The sequence below is a fragment of the Salvelinus alpinus genome, chromosome 17 (genome assembly GCF_045679555.1).
Source record: "Salvelinus alpinus chromosome 17, SLU_Salpinus.1, whole genome shotgun sequence".
In the NCBI taxonomy this organism is placed as follows: domain Eukaryota; kingdom Metazoa; phylum Chordata; class Actinopteri; order Salmoniformes; family Salmonidae; genus Salvelinus; species Salvelinus alpinus.
In genome coordinates, this window is record NC_092102.1 from 21,611,531 (window position 1) to 21,630,028 (window position 18,498).

Consider the following 18,498-nt stretch of genomic DNA (forward strand, 5'->3'; position numbering starts at 1 on the left):
GGCAGGTGTTTTGCGTTTTCCTCTAATTGAGAGTCATATTAAGGTAGGTTGTTCTCACTGTTTGTTTGTGGGTGATTGTCGCTGTGTCTGTGTTTGTTGCACCACACGGTACTGTCTCGTCTCGTTCATTCGGTCGTTCCTGTTCATGTGTTCTTCGTTTCATGTAAGTTCGTAGTTTAGGTCTGTCTAGTTCGTTTTGTTATTTTGTTTATTTAGTCAAGTGTATTTCGTGTCTGTCTTCGTCTTAAAATAAAGTCATTATGTATTCATCACCCGCTGCGCCTTGGTCTACTCACTCACCGAAAGAGAGCCGTTACAGAATCACCCACCAAACCCAGATCAAGCAGCGGGTTAACGGACAGCCACGACAGCAGCAGTGGGAAAAGGAGGATTGGACATGGGAAGAGATCCTGGACGGTAAAGGACCCTGGGCAGAGCCAGTGGAGTGTCGCCGCCCCAAAGCGGAGCTGGAGGCAGCGAAAGCGGAGAGGCGACGTTATGAGGAGGCAGCACGGAAGCAAGGCTGGAAGCCCGCAAGTACTACCCTAAAATTTCTTGGGGGGGGGCTAAGAGGTGGTGGGCCGAGGGCAGGTAGGAGACCTGCGCCCACTTCCCAGGCTAACCGTGGAGAGCGGGAGTACGGGCAGACGCCGTGTTACGCAGTAGAGCGCACGGTGTCTCCTGTACGGGTGCATAGCCCAGTGCGGGTTATTCCACCTCCCCGCACTGGTAGGGCTAGATTGAGCATTGAGCCAAGTGCCATGAGGCCGGCTCTACATATCTGGCCACCAGTACGTCTCCTTGGGCCGGCTTACATGGCACCAGCCTTACGCATGGTGTCCCCGGTTCGCCTACATAGCCCGGTGCGGGTTATTCCACCTCCCCGCACTGGTCGGGCGACGGGGAGCATTCAGCCAGGTAAGGTTGGGCAGGCTCGGTGCTCAAGGGAGCCAGTACGCCTACACGGTCCGGTATTTCCGGCGCTACCTCCTCGCCCCAGCCCAGTACCACCAGTGCCTACACCACGCACCAGGCTTCCAGTGCGTTTTAAGAGCCCTGTTCCTCCTCCACGCACTCTCCCTATGGTGCGTGTCTCCAGCCCAGTGCCTCCAGTTCCGGCACCACGCACTAAGCCATCTGTGCGTCTCCAGAGCCCTGTACGCACTGTTCCTTCTCCCCGCACTCGCCCTGAGGTGCGTGCCCTCAGCCCGGTACCTCCAGTTCCGGTACCACGCACCAGGCCTATAGTGCGCTTCGAGAAGTCAGTGTGCCCTGTTCCTGCTCCCCGCACTAGCCTTGAAGTGCGTGCCGTCATCCCGGTACCTCCAGTTCCGGCACCACGCACCAGGCCTATTGTGCGCCTCAGCAGGGCAGAGTCGGCCGTCTGCCCAACGCCTTCTGCACTGCCTGTCTGCCCAACACCGTCTGAGCCATCTGTCTGCCCAGCGCCGTCTGAGCCATCTGTCTGCCCAGCGCCGTCTGAGCCATCTGTCTGCCCAGCGCCGTCTGAGCCATCTGTCTGCCCAGCGCCGTCTGAGCCATCTGTCTGCCCAGCGCCGTCTGAGCCATCTGTCTGCCCAGCGCCGTCTGAGCCATCTGTCTGCCCAGCGCCGTCTGAGCCATCTGTCTGCCCAGCGCCTTCTGAGCCATCCGTCTGCACAGCGCCTTCTGAGCCATCCGTCTGCCACGAGCCATTAGAGCCGCCCGTCTGTCCCGAGCCATTAGAGCCGTCCGTCAGTCAGGAGCCGCTAGAGCCGTCCGTCAGTCAGGAGCTGCCAGAGCCGCCAGCCAGTCAGGAGCTGCCAGAGCCGCCAGCCAGTCAGGAGCTGCCAGAGACGTCAGCCAGTCAGGAGCTGCCAGAGACGCCAGCCAGTCAGGAGCTGCCAGAGACGCCAGCCAGTCAGGAGCTGTCAGAGCTGCCCTACAGTCATGAGCTGCCCTACAGTCATGAGCTGCCCTACAGCCCGGACCTGCCAGAGTCCCTCAGCCCGGACCTGCCAGAGTCCCTCAGCCCGGACCTGCCAGAGTCCCTCAGCCCGGACCTGCCAGAGTCCCTCAGCCCGGACCTGCCAGAGTCCCTCAGCCAGGACCTGCCAGAGTCCCTCAGCCAGGACCTGCCAGAGTCCCTCAGCCAGGACCTGCCAGAGTCCCTCAGCCAGGACCTGCCAGAGTCCCTCAGCCAGGACCTGCCAGAGTTCCTCAGCCAGGACCTGCCGCCCCTTATCCCGGTGCTGTCCCTTATCCCGGTGCTGCCCCTTATCCCGGTGCTGCCCCTTATCCCGGTGCTGCCCCTTATCCCGGTGCTGCCCCTTATCCCGGTGCTGGCCCTTATCCCGGTGCTGCCCCTTCATTTAGGTGGTTTTAGTTGGAGGGTGGTCATTGGGGGGGGTATACAGAAGCGGGGAGTGACTATGGTGGTGTGGGGACAGCGTCCGGAGCCTGAGCCACCACCGTGGTCAGATGCCCACCCAGACCCTCCCCTGGACTTTGTGCTGGTGCGCCCGGCGTTCGCACCTTGAGGGGGGGGTTCTGTCACGTTCCTGACCTGTTTTCTGTTGTTTTGTATGTGTGTGATGGTCAGGGCGTGAGTTTTGGGTGGGCAGTCTATGTTTTCCGTTTCTATGTTGGTTTTGGGTTGCCTGGTATGGCTCTTAATTAGAGGCAGGTGTTTTGCGTTTTCCTCTAATTGAGAGTCATATTAAGGTAGGTTGTTCTCACTGTTTGTTTGTGGGTGATTGTCGCTGTGTCTGTGTTTGTTGCACCACACGGTACTGTCTCGTCTCGTTCATTCGGTCGTTCCTGTTCATGTGTTCTTCGTTTCATGTAAGTTCGTAGTTTAGGTCTGTCTAGTTCGTTTTGTTATTTTGTTTATTTAGTCAAGTGTATTTCGTGTCTGTCTTCGTCTTAAAATAAAGTCATTATGTATTCATCACCCGCTGCGCCTTGGTCTACTCACTCACCGAAAGAGAGCCGTTACAGTGTGTATCTGAGTGTGTGTCAATGCGTTTAGCTACTTGAGGTTATGCTGCTGTATGTTTGTGTGTGTGTTATTTTAATCAATAAGGCATGAGGGGGTGTGGTATATGGCCAATTTTCCCACGGCCAAGGGCTGTTCTTAAGCACGATGCAACGCGGAGTGCCTAGATACAGCCCTTAGCCATGGTATATTGGCCATATACCACAACCCCTGAGTTGCCTTATTGCTATTATAAACTGTTTACCAACATAATTAGAGAAGTAAAAATAAATGTTTTGTCATACCCGTGGCTGTCAGCCAATCAGCATTCAGGGCTCGAACCACCCAGTTTATAATGTGTATTTAACTACCTGAGTTTGTGTTGCTGTGTTTCAGTGTGAGTGTGCTACTGTGTGTGTGTGTGTGTGTGTGTGTGTGTGTGTGTGTGTGTGTGTGTGTGTGTGTGTGTGTGTGTGTGTGTGTGTGTGTGTGTGTGTGTGTGTGTGTGTGTGTGTGTGTGTGTGTGTGTTGCTGTGTGTGTGTCACGGATCCCCCCGGTACTGCTGCTAATTCTGTTCACCAGTTCCGGAGGTCGACGTCACCGGCCTTCTAGGCTGCACTGAACTGTGTTTGTATAAATGTGCCCTTAGTTTCCCCATTGGCTGTTGATTATTGTTCCCATGTCCGTTGGTGGTGTGAGTACCTATGCATTGTCTCAACCTGTGCTGCGTGTTTTGTGCATTGTGTATTACGGGTCTCGTCCTGTGTCGTTCTACGAGGTTTACCCTCGTTCTTTTGTTTGGGTACAGCCCAGTGTTTTGTATACGTGTTTGTTTTGGGTGTATTAAAAACCCCTATTGTGTATTCCTGCACCTGTCTCCAAAATCCTTTATACCAGCGTGACAATGTGTTTAGCTACCTACGTTTGTGTTGCTGTGTGTATGTGTGTGTGTGTGTGTGTGTGTGTGTGTGTGTGTGTGTGTGTGTGTGTGTGTATACATACCTGAGTTTGTGTTGCACCAGGGCGGCGGCGGCTCCTCTGTGGTGGGGCCTGAGCCTGCCAAACTCCTTGTAGCCGCGGTAGTATTGCTGGATCAGCACGGCCGCCCGCCTGCTCTGCTGGAACTTCTTCTGCTCGTGGTAGCTGCGGAACTTACTCTGGATAAGAATGGCGGCCTGCGTCATCTTCTTATAAAGTGCATACTGCCACCGAGAGGACCAGAGAGAGGAGGAGACGGAGGGTCAGGAACAGGAGGTTTGGAAATGATGGCCTCAAATGCACACATCTCTTGTCTGATTCACACTATATAGCCAAATCAAGTCAAGCCAAACTGGGCTGAGCTGGTGACGCATTCACTCTAGTTGCTGGAACCGTGCTGGAAAAGATAGACTAGCCAGTACGGTTAAGGTTGGCCCTAGAGTGTGAATCAGGCACAATACTATATAACTGGACTTAGGAAAGGTGCTGATATAGGTTGAGTATCAATATAACCAAGTCAAGTGTGATGATCAAGTGAACTTAGGTTGCATTGTAAGCACTCTGAGACAGTGAAAATATGTTACCTTCAAGGCTATCCATGTAAGCTTGCAAACAAAGAAAATGTGAGATTGTGAATCACGAAGAGACATGAACAAGGTTCAGTCTGCGCCTAGAAAAACAGACTAAACTGAATAAAGTTAAAGGCTTTCTAAAAATCCCTAATAAATGTACTGCAATCAGTCCTACATCTATCCACTGTCTGTAAGATAATGCAATATGTAAAAGCATCCAACTATTGAATCTCCATGTGTGTGCCCAGCCTACCTGTTTGTACTTCTTGTAACAACGCTGAATGACGGCCGCAGCTACTTCCTGTTGATCTCTGAATGGGCGTCCCTGTGAGAGAGTAGGAGAGGTCAGAAGTCAGAGTATAGGAAGTGGCGTAGTCTATTATAGAGTGCCACGGCTCCCTGAGGTCTCTTCCTGGGCCCGGGGCCCTGGTTGTCTGGAGGACAGAGGGAGGACCTGGGGTTGAAGAGGCTGCGGGAGAGGCTCCATCCTGGGCTGGGAGAGAAGAGAGGTATGTGGTGGTGCCAGCCCAGAGTTCTTCTCCTCCCCAGTGTCAGCTGGCAGAGGGGTAGAACAGATGACAGTGAACGACAGTGAACAGTTTGAGACGTGGAAACTCATTAAAGCTAGCCATGGGGGGGTAGCAAGGTGAGGCGTGGGGAAGCTGGCCAGGGTATGTGGAGCTGGTTAAGGACAGGAAGCAGCGGGCTCCACACACATAATTTAGAGTAAGAGAGAGAAGAGAAAGGGAGAGAGAGCTTACAGGGAGCAGGGAAAAGGGAGCAGTGCAGTCGTTCCTTAAAGCAAGGCCATGCTCTGCTCAAAGCAGTCCTTTCCCATGCTGAAACCACAGGGACCACAGAGTTTGAGTGTGTCTTAGTGAGACACGCACAGAGAGAGGAAGATATGAGTGTTAATTAACATAATCCATTGATGATTACTGGGTGAGGGTCCTCACAGCAAAGATAATGTCTTGTGCACTCAGCACACTCTGACACAGACCAGGACATAGTTCTGTTCATATAGCAACCTTTCCAGATTCAAGGGACCCATTCATCATTTCACCTGATAACATTAAGGTCAACACCACATCAACATAGAGTGCCAGTCCTAACAGAGATGCTGTACATTGTTTAGGACAGCAGGTATGATACTGTGTGTGGTACCTCATCCAGGCCTGTACCTTGTACTTGCGGAAAGCAGTTTGGACCAGACGGGCGGCCTCGTACAGCTCCCTCTGCTCAGGGTCGGACAGGGTGAGCTGGGCCAGGTCTCTCTCCACCTTGCTGTTGGAGGCCTGGAGGAACTCGCTCCAGTCGGCCGGGGGGGGCAGGGTGGGCCTCTCCATGGACCCCTCCCTCAGGGGAGACCCCCCTGGGCTGGAGGACGGAGCGAGAGGTCCACTGTACAGAGATCTGAAGGAAGACAGAGAGGGAGAGGCAGGGGGTTGGAGGTGACACATTAAAAAGTAATCAGCTAAGCATTGCTGTCAGAAATGTAGTACCAATACACTACTGCTCTGCCATGCACAGGAAATCTTCTGCAAAACATTTATGGTCTGTTTCCCAGATCAGAATTAAGCCTACATATTCTCCATTGAGCATGCTTTTTAGACTAGATATAGACTTAATCTGGGTACAGAAAACCAGACCAGATCACATTCAGTCCAGAGTGTGGCTCTGCTGTGTTGTTTACCGTAGATGTATAATGCTGGGCAGCTGTTCCACGTCTCCGAGGTAACTGGCCAACCAGCTCATGGTGTTGCTGACCCCAGTACTGTCCAGGGGCACCCCGTCCAGGGCCACAAAGTTCTCCCTCTTGATCCTCTCTGGGGTCGCCTCAATGATGTGCTCTGCCAGAGTCATCATGTTCACCTGCAGGGGGAGAATCCCCCAGGATTGAGTATACTGCAGATCACACACTTAGCACATTGGTACCTTATTGTCTGTCGGTTTGTTCTGTTGCTTTACAATGACGTGCTTTTTGGTTCCGGTGCATCACAATGTGGCAGGAAGGATGCGTCATTACATCCCCATTTCATCTTAGATGTTTGCAAGTTTAGAATGACTTCTAAGAAACAATGAACATTAAACATGACAACGATCGTGATCGTGACAATGAAGACGATGGTTGTTATTGTTGTGCTTCCCTCCTCTGCCCCTCATCTCCCAGGCTCAGCCTCAGTGTGACTGTGATGGATGGCAGAGGGCTCTCTTGGCTGTGAGAGCCGATCAATGGATGGAGTTTATTATGTGGTGATGGAGGTCCACCCACTGCCGGAGAGGCCTGTGTATGTGGGTGTGTGTGTGTTGACTTCACACGTCAGGGGATCCAGTGGCACGGCCCAACAGAGCTGCCAGCGGTCAATCACAATCTTCTTGTCATGTATATTCACTGGTAGTCCAGATCTACAGACGTGAGGTCCATACTATGACGTGCTATGGATAGTGTTGTCTGGTAAACAAGTGTGAATGTCTGTGCAATGAGCAGGCCAATAGACAGGGTTGGCAGTGCAGTGAGTGGTAAACAGTAGAGTCACTGTCTTGAGTAAATATATGGTAAAAAGCAACTCCAGATATGATAAAGATATGATAAAGAGTAACTAGAGTAAAGAGAAAGTAGAGAGTAGGGTGAGTTAACTGACCTGCAGGTCGTTCATCTGTGTCATACAGTCCTGGTTCTCCAGATCTTCTCTGTAGGACAGCAGCTCAGTGCTCACCATCTCTCTCTCAGCCATCACCAGCATGTTCCCCAGCTGTTCCCTCTGTCTCAGCCTGCTAGCCAGCTTCTCCTTTCCCAGGCTGCTGCCCCCAGAGCCCCCCGAGCCCTTCCTGCCTGAGCCCCCACTGGAGAAACCCTCCCTGGAGCGCCACTTGGCTCCTCCAGCTTCTCCAGCACTTCCCCCACCGGAGAGGCTCTTGTCTGGGCTGAGGCCCTCATGGGACAGGCTCTTGGGGCTGAAGGACAGCTTGTGTAGCTGCTGCTGCTCCAGGCTCAGTGGGACAGACATGGCCTTGTCGGGCCGGGCCTGGAACATCTCTGGGTTGGGCTTGTGTTTCTTGGCCAGGGGCAGGTCTCGCTGGCACTCACTGCTGTAGTAGTTGGAGGGCTCGGATCGTGGCCTTCTCAAGTCTGCAGAAGGGATACAAGATACTATTTTAGAGACATTTAAACAAACAATATTTCCAAAACTATTTTGTCTAAAGCTCTTTTCTATTGTCCCTTTACCCCACTGATACCAGTGTGGGGCCTCAGTTACTGCCTCTCCTGTCCTCCAGTCTGCTCTGACCTGGGTTGAGGTTGCTCGAGGTGGCGCCTCCCTTCTTCCCGCCGGGCGCCATTACGCCGTCGCTGGCCCATGTGACCATCCAGCTGTCTGAGGTGGGAACGTCGTGGGGGGTGGGGGAGAAGGACATGCGTGTGGTGGGGGGCAGAGGTGCAGGGGGCTGCTGTTCCTCTCTCTGCAGCTGCTCCAGACACTCGGCCAGCTTGGTGTGGCCGCGGGAGCGGGCGATGGACAGGGGCAGGCGTCCCAAGGAGTCAGGGATGGCCAGGGCCCGTCGGTCCCATTTATACAGGACCACTGCCGCTTCCAGGTGACCAAGGGCACACGCCCACATCTGGAGAAAAGACAGCAGTGGCACAGGTCACAGGTCAGAGGAAAGGTGCCAGCATGCCTGTGGTAACTTAACATTCTTGGAAAAGTTCATCTTACAATTGAATGATTTATGAAAGTCTGCAGCGTTTGAAAGGCTTTATGGAAGACTCCTGCAGTGGTTTCATGAGATACAGCTCTCTATATCTTACCAGAGGGGTGCAGGAGAAGTGGTCCACATTGAGGGGGTCTACCTCCAACTCCAGGTCAATGCTGTCTGCATGCTTGGTGCTGTTGGAGGATAGAACAGAACACTGTACTCCCAGACTGAACTACCTCTGGCTCAACCACAACATTATCTACATAGATTAAAACTTTATTTACAACTTTTGAATACATTATTTCCTGGTCCTAAACCAGTTCCATAATAGATATTTATATGTCCCAAGGTCTCTCTGTATATTACTTTGATAAACAGACAATCAGAGGTGTCTGAGGTTCTCACTCACCGCCACTTGATGAGTGTCTGGATGAGGGTGGCGTAGCCCTGCCCAGCGGCCAGGTGGAGCAGGGTCATGCCCCTGAAGGTCTTGGAGTGGATCAGGTGTTTGGACTTGGCCCAGCAGGCCCGGTTCATCATCTTCTCACACACCACCACCACACGGCTCTCAAAGCTGCTGCCCGCCTGACCCTGCCCTGACACACACTGACAACACACACAAACACAACAAGAGTTACTTTCAACTACAACACCAACACTTTACAACACTTGACTTCTCAAACAGAAACATACAGTACGTTTTTTACTTGTAATCCTCCATAAACCAAATATCTACCAAGTACATACAATATCAAAGACATTTCTATATCGCTGAATACATCACAAAGCCATTGCTCCATCAATGAAATAGTGCATTTCCTACAGTATGATTTACTTTACCTGTGTCTGGCTGTTGTTACCACCACCACCTCCTCCTCCACCTGCTCCTGCTCCTCCTCCTGCCCCTGCACCTCCTCCACTGCTCTGCTGGTGATGGGAGGCCATCTCTGCCATCCGTCTCTCCATCTGCTCCAGGCGCTCCAGGATGGACATTCTGAACTGGTTATCTGCAACATAGACACATAACACACGTCAGCATCCATAGACCTACAGTATGGTCACCAGTGAAACCCAGTACTATGGTGCCATATGGTGCCTATGAAGGCATCTGTATAAATCGGAAGGTATCTGCAACCAAGACGCATAAACACGTCGAACAATAACATCAATCATTAACTTCAGCACCACAATTGCCTTTATTTAACTTCTCTAGGATAGGGGGCAGCATTTTCTAGGTTGGAAGAAAAGCATACCCAAATTCAACTGCCAGCTACTCATCCCCAGAAGATAAGATATGCATATTATTAGTGGATTTGGAAAGAAAACCCTCTGAAGTTTCTAAAACTGTTTGAATCATGTCTGTGAGTATAACAGAACTTATTTAGCAGGCGAAACCCCGAGGACAAACCATTCAGATTCTTTTTTTTTTGAGGTCACTCTCTTTTCAATGGATTTTCATTGGGAATAGAGATTTCTAATTGACCTTCTTGCAGTTCCTACCGCTTCCACTGGATGTCAGCAGTCTTTAGAAATAGGTTGAGGGTTTTTCCTTTGTGTAATGAAGAAGTACGACCATCTTGAGCGAGGGTCACTCGAAGTGTCCTGTTTGTTAGAGGCGCATGACCAGAAAGCTAGCTACAGTTTGTTTTAATCCTGTATTGAACACAGATCATCCCGTCTTCAATTTTATCGATTGTTTACGTTAAAAAATACCTAAAATGGTATTACAAAAGTAGTTTGAAATGTTTGGCATTTTAATATTTGCATTTTTACTGGCTTTTGGCCAAGTGGGACGTTAGCGTCCCACATATCCCAGAGAAGTTAAATAACCTTTAAGGCCCATCAATCTTGTGCTAATTGCTGCATGCACACTAATTCAGTCATTCATAAAAATGCTTTTTTCCTCTAGTAATCTGGACTGGATGATTGACCAGGGAGTGGATGGAGGCTTGGTGAAAGTGTCCACCCCTGCACAAATGCTCACGCACACACGTATGTGTACACATGCTCACACACGTACGTGCACACACGCGCACGCACACACACACACACACGGTCCTAGACACTCTCGGAGGAGAGTCTGCAGATGGACTCTCTCTCCTACTGATGAATTAACTCTAATCCATTACGACTGAGTTTATCATTCCTGCTGTATTCTGCCTCTCTTGGCCACATAACACTACCTTTGGCTTATATGGTAGGACGGGCTGAGAGCCACTGTACAAAATCACTCAACAAGCACTCGTCCATAGTCCTTGAGAAAGGCTTTCCATAGATTGACAGATGGAGGCTATTAGGCTGTACAGTTACTAATGCTGCTGGCAAATAGTTTTCCAACTATGAGCAGTGTTAACCAACAGATCTACAACGTGGACTGAAAGAAATGCTTCTGGAATTACTGTTCAAAACATAATAAATGCTGAGTCATTTAAAAGTGCTGAATGCCATAACAGTGAATTACAAGCATACAGAAAATTACAAGCATACAGTGTATTTTATGCTTGAAGCCACACAAGTAAAATCAAATGATGATGACTAATTGGGGGAAAAACTAGTGGGTAATGGGTAATGGGTAGTGGGTAATGGGTAATGGGTAGTGGGTAATGGGTAGTGGGTAATGGGTAGTGGGTAATGGGTAGTGGTTAATGGGTAGTGGGTAATGGGTAGTTGGTAATGGGTAGTGGGTAATGGGTAATGGGTAGTGGGTAATGGGTAGTTGGTAATGGGTAGTGGGTAATGGGTAATGGGTAGTGGGTAATGGGTAGTGGTTGGAGTAGGACTGCACTCACTGCTCTCCATCAGTTGACATGCAGTTAGTGTGCTTTAGTCCATTACACCAACATAAAGAAGAGAGCTCTATGTTCAAACACACGTACACAGGGACGCACACATCCACACACACAGACAGACACACACATCCACACACACAGACAGACACACACATCCACACACACACACACAGACAGACGCACACATCCACACACACAGACAGACACACACATCCACACACACAGACAGACACACACATACACAGACAGACACACACATCCACACACACAGACAGAGGCACACATCCACACACACAGACATACACACACATCCACACACACAGACAGACGCACACATCCACACACACAGACAGACACACACACATCCACACACACATCCACACACACAGACAGACAGACACACACATCCACACACACAGACAGACGCACACATCCACACACACAGACAGACACACACACACATCCACACACACAGGCAGACACACACATCCACACACACAGACAGACACACACAGACAGACACACACATCCACACCTACAGACAGACACACACACACACACACACACACACACACACACAGACAGACACACACATCCACACACACATCCACACACACAGACAGACACACACACACATCCACACACACATACAGACACACACATCCACACACACAGACAGACACACACGCACACATCCACACACACAGACAGACACACACATCCACACACACAGACAGACACACACATCCACATACACAGACAGACGCACACATCCACACACACACAGACAGACACACACATGCACACACGCAGACAGACACACACGCATACATCCACACACACAGACAGACACACACATGCACACACTCACATGCACACTCGCACACAAACGCACACACAGACCGATGTGCACAGATTGTGGGATGGGATGGGCACAGTGAGTCCATTGCAGCAGGGAAGGCAGGCAGGGAAGGCAGCAGGGAAGGCAGCGGGGAAGGCAGTAGGGAAGGCAGTAGGGAAGCAGCAGGGAAGGCAGTAGGGAAGGCAGTAGGGAAGGCAGGCAGAGAAGGCAGACGGGAAGGCAGGCAGAGAAGGCAGACGGGAAGGCAGCTGGGAAGGCAGTATGGAAGGCAGGCAGGGAAGGCAGCAGGGAAGGCAGGCAGGGAAGGCAGCGGGGAAGGCAGCGGGGAAGGCAGCGGGGAAGGCAGTAGGGAAGGCAGTAGGGAAGCAGCAGGGAAGGAAGTAGTGAAGGCAGTAGGGAAGGCAGGCAGGGAAGGCAGGCGGGAAGGCAGCAGGGAAGGCAGTAGGGAAGGCAGGCAGGGAAGGCAGTAGGGAAGTCAGTAGGGAAGTCAGGCAGGGAAGGCGTGTGGAACACTGCATTTGCATTCCTCATTTAGCCACAGTGAGGCTGTTTCTGTGGCAACCTGCTACCGAGCGGTAACTAAGTGACAGGAATATGCCTGTGTGTGTATGGTTCCTCTCTCCCCGCGGCATTGGCTTATTGATGAATGGGAAGAGGAAGACTCGGAATACGAGTAGAAAACGGGTCAGAAAATCCCACAATGGAAAAACTACAAACATACATACAGTGGGGAGAACAAGTATTTGATACACTGCCGATTTTGAAGGTTTTCCTACTTACAAAGCATGTAGAGGTCTGTAATTTTTATCATAGGTACACTTCAACTGTGAGAGACGGAATCTAAAACAAAAATCCAGAAAATCACATTATATGATTTTTAAGTAATTAAATTGCATTTTATTGCGTGACATAAGTATTTGATCACCTACCAACCAGTAAGAATTCCGGCTCTCACAGACCTGTTAGTTTTTCTTTTAGAAGCCCTCCTGTTCTCCACTCATTACCTGTATTAACTGCACCTGTTTGAACTTGTTACCTGTATAAAAGACACCTGTACACACACTCAATCAAACAGACTCCAATCTCTCCACAATGGCCAAGACCAGAGAGCTGTGTAAGGACATCAGGGATAAAATTGTAGACCTGCACAAGGCTGGGATGGGCTACAGGACAATAGGCAAGCAGCTTGGTGAGAAGGCAACAACTGTTGGCGCAATTATTAGAAAATGGAAGATGTTCAAGATGACGGTCAATCACCCTCGGTCTGGGGCTCCATGCAAGATCTCACCTCGTGGGGCATCAATGATCATAAGGAAGGTGAGGGATCAGCCCAAAACTACACGGCAGGACCTGGTCAATGACCTGAAGAGAGCTGGGACCACAGTCTCAAAGAAAACCATTAGTAACACACTACGCTGTCATGGATTGAAATCCTGCAGCGCACGCAAGGTCCCCCTGCTCAAGCCAGCGCATGTCCAGGCCCGTCTGAAGTTTGCCAATGACCATCTGGATGATCCAGAGGAGGAATGGGAGAAGGTCATGTGGTCTGATGAGACAAAAATAGAGCTTTTTGGTCTAAACTCCACTCGCCGTGTTTGGAGGAAGAAGAAGGTTGAGTACAACCCCAAGAACACCCTCCCAACCGTGAAGCATGGAGGTGGAAACATAATTCTTTGGGGATGCTTTTCTGCAAAGGGGACAGGACGACTGCACCGTATTGAGGGGAGGATGGATGGGGCCATGTATCGCGAGATCTTGGCCAAAAACCTCCTTCCCTCAGTAAGAGCATTGAAGATGGGTCGTGGCTGGATCTTCCAGCATGACAACGACCCGAAACACACAGCCAGGGCAACTAAGGAGTGGCTCCGTAAGAAGCATCTCAAGGTCCTGGAGTGGCCTAGCCAGTCTCCAGACCTGAACCCAATAGAAAATCTTTGGAGGGAGCTGAACGTCCGTATTGCCCACCGACAGCCCCGAAACCTGAAGGATCTGGAGAAGGTATGTATGGAGGAGTGGGCCAAAATCCCTGCTGCAGTGTGTGCAAACCTGGTCAATAACTACAGGAAACGTATGATCTTTGTAATTGCAAACAAAGGTTTCTGTACCAAATATTAAGTTCTGCTTTTCTGATGTATCAAATACTTATGTCATGCAATAAAATGCAAATTAATTACTTAAAAATCATACAATGTGATTTTCTGGATTTTTGTTTTAGATTCCGTCTCTCAGAGTTGAAGTGTACCTATGATAAAAATTACAGACCTCTACATGCTTTGTAAGTAGGAAAACCTTCAAAATCGGCAGTGTATCAAATACTTGTTCTCCCCACTGTACATGTACATCCATTCTCCATCACTACGTCATAATAACGGTCGTACATTATCTTCCTGAGGAGACACTGCAGTAACAACATAATGACTTCCTAAGTGGGGAGCTGCCACAGCAGGGTCCCTGTGACATTTACACTACTGGCGTTTCCTGGCAGTCAGTCTCAGGCAGAAGCTCTCCGCCCTTCAGGGAGTGAATGTCATGCTTGCGTTCACTATAAGTCAAGTAATTGTTACTGTTAGAGGAAAAAACATACAGCCAATGGCCAGTAAATTACTTCTATCACTGATGATGTGTAGTAGATCTAGAAAATCCAATGGACGTTCATCCCACATACACACCATCCTTATGTCTCTCCCCAGCTCTCATCCTGTCACCAGCCACTGCTGACACTTAAATTACAATCCCCCCCCCCCCCACCATCGTGCTAGCTTTAATCACCTCTCCATAGGTGGCTATGGGCAAAGTGATGATGAGGGCTGCGGAGGTGCATCAGCCAGCCCATACCGTAGTGGTAGGAGGGGGGAGGTAAGGGTCAGAGGGGTTAAGTAGGTCACAGCCCTGTAGCATTTCTAGCCACCAGGGTTATGCTCTCTGAGAGAGGAAGGATGAGAGAGGGAGAGAGGGGGAGAGAGACGGTGGCGGGGACAGGAGGCGAGGACTTAGCGGCAGCAGCAAGCCTGGCTGACATGTCTTTGTTCAGACCTAGTGCTGCAGTGTGCTGCAGTGCAGATGATGTCATCTCAAGCTGCTGCCTGCTGCTCTGAATGCGATGCACGTATACTGCAGAGGGAGGAGGGAGGGAGCACAGAGCGGGAGGGAAGGATGGAGGGAGCACAGAGCGGGAGGGAAGGATGGAGGGAGCACAGAGCGGGAGGGAAGGATGGAGGGAGCACAGAGCGGGAGGGAAGGAGGGAGGGAGCACAGAGCGGGAGGGAAGGAGGGAGGGAGCACAGAGCGGGAGGGAAGGAGGGAGGGAGCACAGAGCGGGAGGGAAGGAGGGAGGGAGCACAGAGCGGGAGGGAAGGAGGTAGGGAGCACAGAGCGGGAGGGAAGGAGGGAGGGAGCACAGAGCGGGAGGGAAGGAGGGAGGGAGCACAGAGCGGGAGGGAAGGAGGGAGGGAGCACAGAGCGGGAGGGAAGGATGGAGGGAGCACAGAGCGGGAGGGAAGGAGGGAGGGAGCACAGAGCGGGAGGGAAGGATGGAGGGAGCACAGAGTGGGAAGGAAGGAGGGAGGGAGCACAGAGCGGGAGGGAAGGAGGGAGGGAGTACAGAGCGGGAGGGAAGGAGGGAGGGAGCACAGAGCGGGAGGGAAGGAGGGAGGGAGCACAGAGCGGGAGGGAAGGATGGAGGGAGCATGTATCCAGCCAAACAGAACTACAACAACACTCTAACATCACCAACAGCCTCCCTTGTGCCTTGTTCCTCCCTCTCTTGACAGTGTGTAATAGAAGACGTCTACACTGGTCACTAAGGCTGCAGTGACACAGAGCTCTGACTGACAGGGAGCCTGGCACATCATATGAACAGTAGCTGACTAATCCCTTACCCCAGAAAACACATGCAGACATGTATTAGCTGACAAACAGGAGCTGCTCAAACTGGGTTTGTGTGTTTGAGTGAACAACGGTTTTGTTTCAAATCAAATGAAGGACAGGCCAACATATTCTCATTCTACATGCTGCTTCATCCTATAAAGCTATGGTTAAGTGAGAAGGGAACAAAAGCACTAGCATAATCACTTCAGGTAAAGTCTAAAGCTTCTAGTAATGTGTATGAGGACTTGAGGCACAGGTTTGGAGCAGCACAGTAGAGAACATCTCCCTGTCCTAGCTGAGGGACATGAGGACAGGCCACTATCTATTTCACTGCAGATACACACTGCCCAGGTTGAGAAGGTGCAAGACAGGTACACACACACACACACACACACACAAACGCACGATAGACCGTGTGATATGTGATAGACCGTGAAAACTAGGTACAAGCTCTTATTTGCAGTAAATTAGCTCTCAATGTATAATGTAGTAGCATGGAGTGGAAGGCCACGGGAGACTAGTTAGGCATCAATGATGAATATTCTACACTTTTAGTACAAATACTGAGTCACAATGGTCTGGATACCAGGCTAACAATACTGAGTCACAATGATCTGGATGCCAGGCTAACAATACTGAGTCTTAATGGTCTGGATGCCAGGCTAACAATACTGAGTCTCAATGGTCTGGATGCCAGGCTAACAATACTGAGTCTTAATGGTCTGGATGGCAGGCTAACAATACTGAGTCACAATGGTCTGGATGCCAGGCTAACAATACTGAGTTACAATGGTCTGGATGCCAGGCTAACAATACTGAGTCTCAACGGTCTGGATGCCAGGCTAACAATACTGAGTCTCAACGGTCTGGATGCCAGGCTAACAATACTGAGTCTCAACGGTCTGGATGCCAGGCTAACAATACTGAGTCTCAACGGTCTGGATGCCAGGCTAACAATACTGAGTCTCAACGGTCTGGATGCCAGGCTAACAATACTGAGTCTCAACGGTCTGGATGCCAGGCTAACAATACTGAGTCTCAACGGTCTGGATGCCAGGCTAACAATACTGAGTCTCAACGGTCTGGATGCCAGGCTAACAATACTGAGTCTCAACGGTCTGGATGCCAGGCTAACAATACTGAGTCTCAACGGTCTGGATTTAGAGCAGAAGTGTCAGCTGACACCTTCCTCCTCACACACCAACATGTGGGTCCGTTAATGCCACTCAACCACTGTTCTACAGCTGGACCCCATCATTATCTTTATGTGACTACTGTAGCAAACCACCACATGTACTGATCTAGAAAGGCTGGGTCCAACCTCTGTGTGAATACTGTAGCAAACCACCACATGTACTGATCTAGAAAGGCTGGGTCCAACCTCTGTGTGAATACTGTAGCAAACCACCACATGTACTGATCTAGAAAGGCTGGGTCCAACCTCTGTGTGAATACTGTAGCAAACCACCACATGTACTGATCTAGAAAGGCTGGGTCCAACCTCTGTGTGAATACTGTAGCAAACCACCACATGTACTGATCTAGAAAGGCTGGGTCCAACCTCTGTGTGAATACTGTAGCAAACCACCACATGTACTGATCTAGAAAGGCTGGGTCCAACCTCTGTGTGAATACTGTAGCAAACCACCACATGTACTGATCTAGAAAGGCTGGGTCCAACCTCTGTGTGAATACTGTAGCAAACCACCACATGTACTGATCTAGAAAGGCTGGGTCCAACCTCTGTGTGAATACTGTAGCAAACCACCACATGTACTGATCTAGAAAGGCTGGGTCCAACCTCTGTGTGAATACTGTAGCAAACCCCCACATGTAGTCTAATAGACAAGCTGTGGCTATAGCAATCCCCCGCATGTTCAGTAGTTAGAAAGACTGTGGTCCTACCACCCTCAGAGTCTGTGACTGTGCAGCATATTCTCCTGATTGACAGAAGCTGGTATTTGTGCCTGTCTAAAGGAAGAGGTTGCTAGGCCATCTGGCACAGGCCCACACAGCTGGGACCCATGGGTACACTGATAATCAAAGGCTAAGTTGCCTTCTTTCTTTGGCATAATGACCAGCTTTGTTTGTTCTGTCCATTGTGGAGGGTTTCTTTAATAGGGTTTCCTCTTCCTTCAGCTTGTAATGGGTTTATGTGCAGTATTCTTTCTCCTGGACAGAGTATAGGATATTGATGAGAGGTTTGAAAAGACCAAAAGTTAAGACCACAGAAACAAGTTAATTTTCTGAATTATTTGAGGAGAGTGCATTTATCTGAAAACATTGACCCCACAAATGTGTCAGCTTGACCCAACAAAGAAACAACAACAAGGGTCGTCATTGGTCAAAATCAGAAGAACACCAGACCTTTCCTATTACGAACACTACATAGATAGAATCAAATGTCCTGTAGTGATTATAGCAGGTTAGCGTTTTTTGTCATGAATCTTGTTCTGGAGGCAGCTCTGCAGAGTGGTCACTAGTTGGCTCAGCCACAAAGTCATAAATTCAGATTTTAAACCTAACCTTAACCACACTGCTAACCCTAATGCTTAACCCTAACCTTAAATGAAGACCAAAAATTTAAAAAAAATCATTAATCTTTACAATATAGTCAAATTTTACTTTGGAGCTGACCCATCTAGCAGAAATAGCTCAGTTCTGCCTCAAGGACAAGACTCATCCCAATAAACATCTACCTGCGTGATTATAGGGGTCAATGAGAGGAAAAGTGCAGTCTATTGATGCAGCTTTTATTATTGTAATTGTAATGTTGCTTT

The 18,498-nt window shown here is 50.0% G+C and overlaps 1 protein-coding gene across 10 annotated transcripts in view; it reads right to left on the reverse strand.

Moving 5' to 3' along the window:
* LOC139542501 (calmodulin-binding transcription activator 1-like) overlaps positions 1 to 18,498 on the reverse strand; it is a 505,455-nt gene that overhangs the window by 10,088 nt on the left and 476,869 nt on the right. For 6 of the 10 annotated variants that reach the window (XM_071347989.1, XM_071347990.1, XM_071347986.1 and 3 more), the window contains 10 exons: positions 9,041 to 9,207; positions 8,610 to 8,806; positions 8,313 to 8,391; positions 7,795 to 8,125; positions 7,150 to 7,637; positions 6,201 to 6,379; positions 5,689 to 5,920; positions 4,761 to 4,832; positions 4,520 to 4,540; positions 3,960 to 4,159 (listed from right to left, as the gene is read on the reverse strand). In XM_071347989.1, coding sequence (XP_071204090.1) covers positions 3,960 to 4,159; positions 4,520 to 4,540; positions 4,761 to 4,832; positions 5,689 to 5,920; positions 6,201 to 6,379; positions 7,150 to 7,637; positions 7,795 to 8,125; positions 8,313 to 8,391; positions 8,610 to 8,806; positions 9,041 to 9,207 — 1,966 coding nt within the window. The remainder of the gene's footprint in view (positions 1 to 3,959; positions 4,160 to 4,519; positions 4,541 to 4,760; positions 4,833 to 5,688; positions 5,921 to 6,200; positions 6,380 to 7,149; positions 7,638 to 7,794; positions 8,126 to 8,312; positions 8,392 to 8,609; positions 8,807 to 9,040; positions 9,208 to 18,498) is intronic. The other 4 variants (XM_071347995.1, XM_071347988.1, XM_071347987.1 and 1 more) reach the window with 2 other exon arrangements.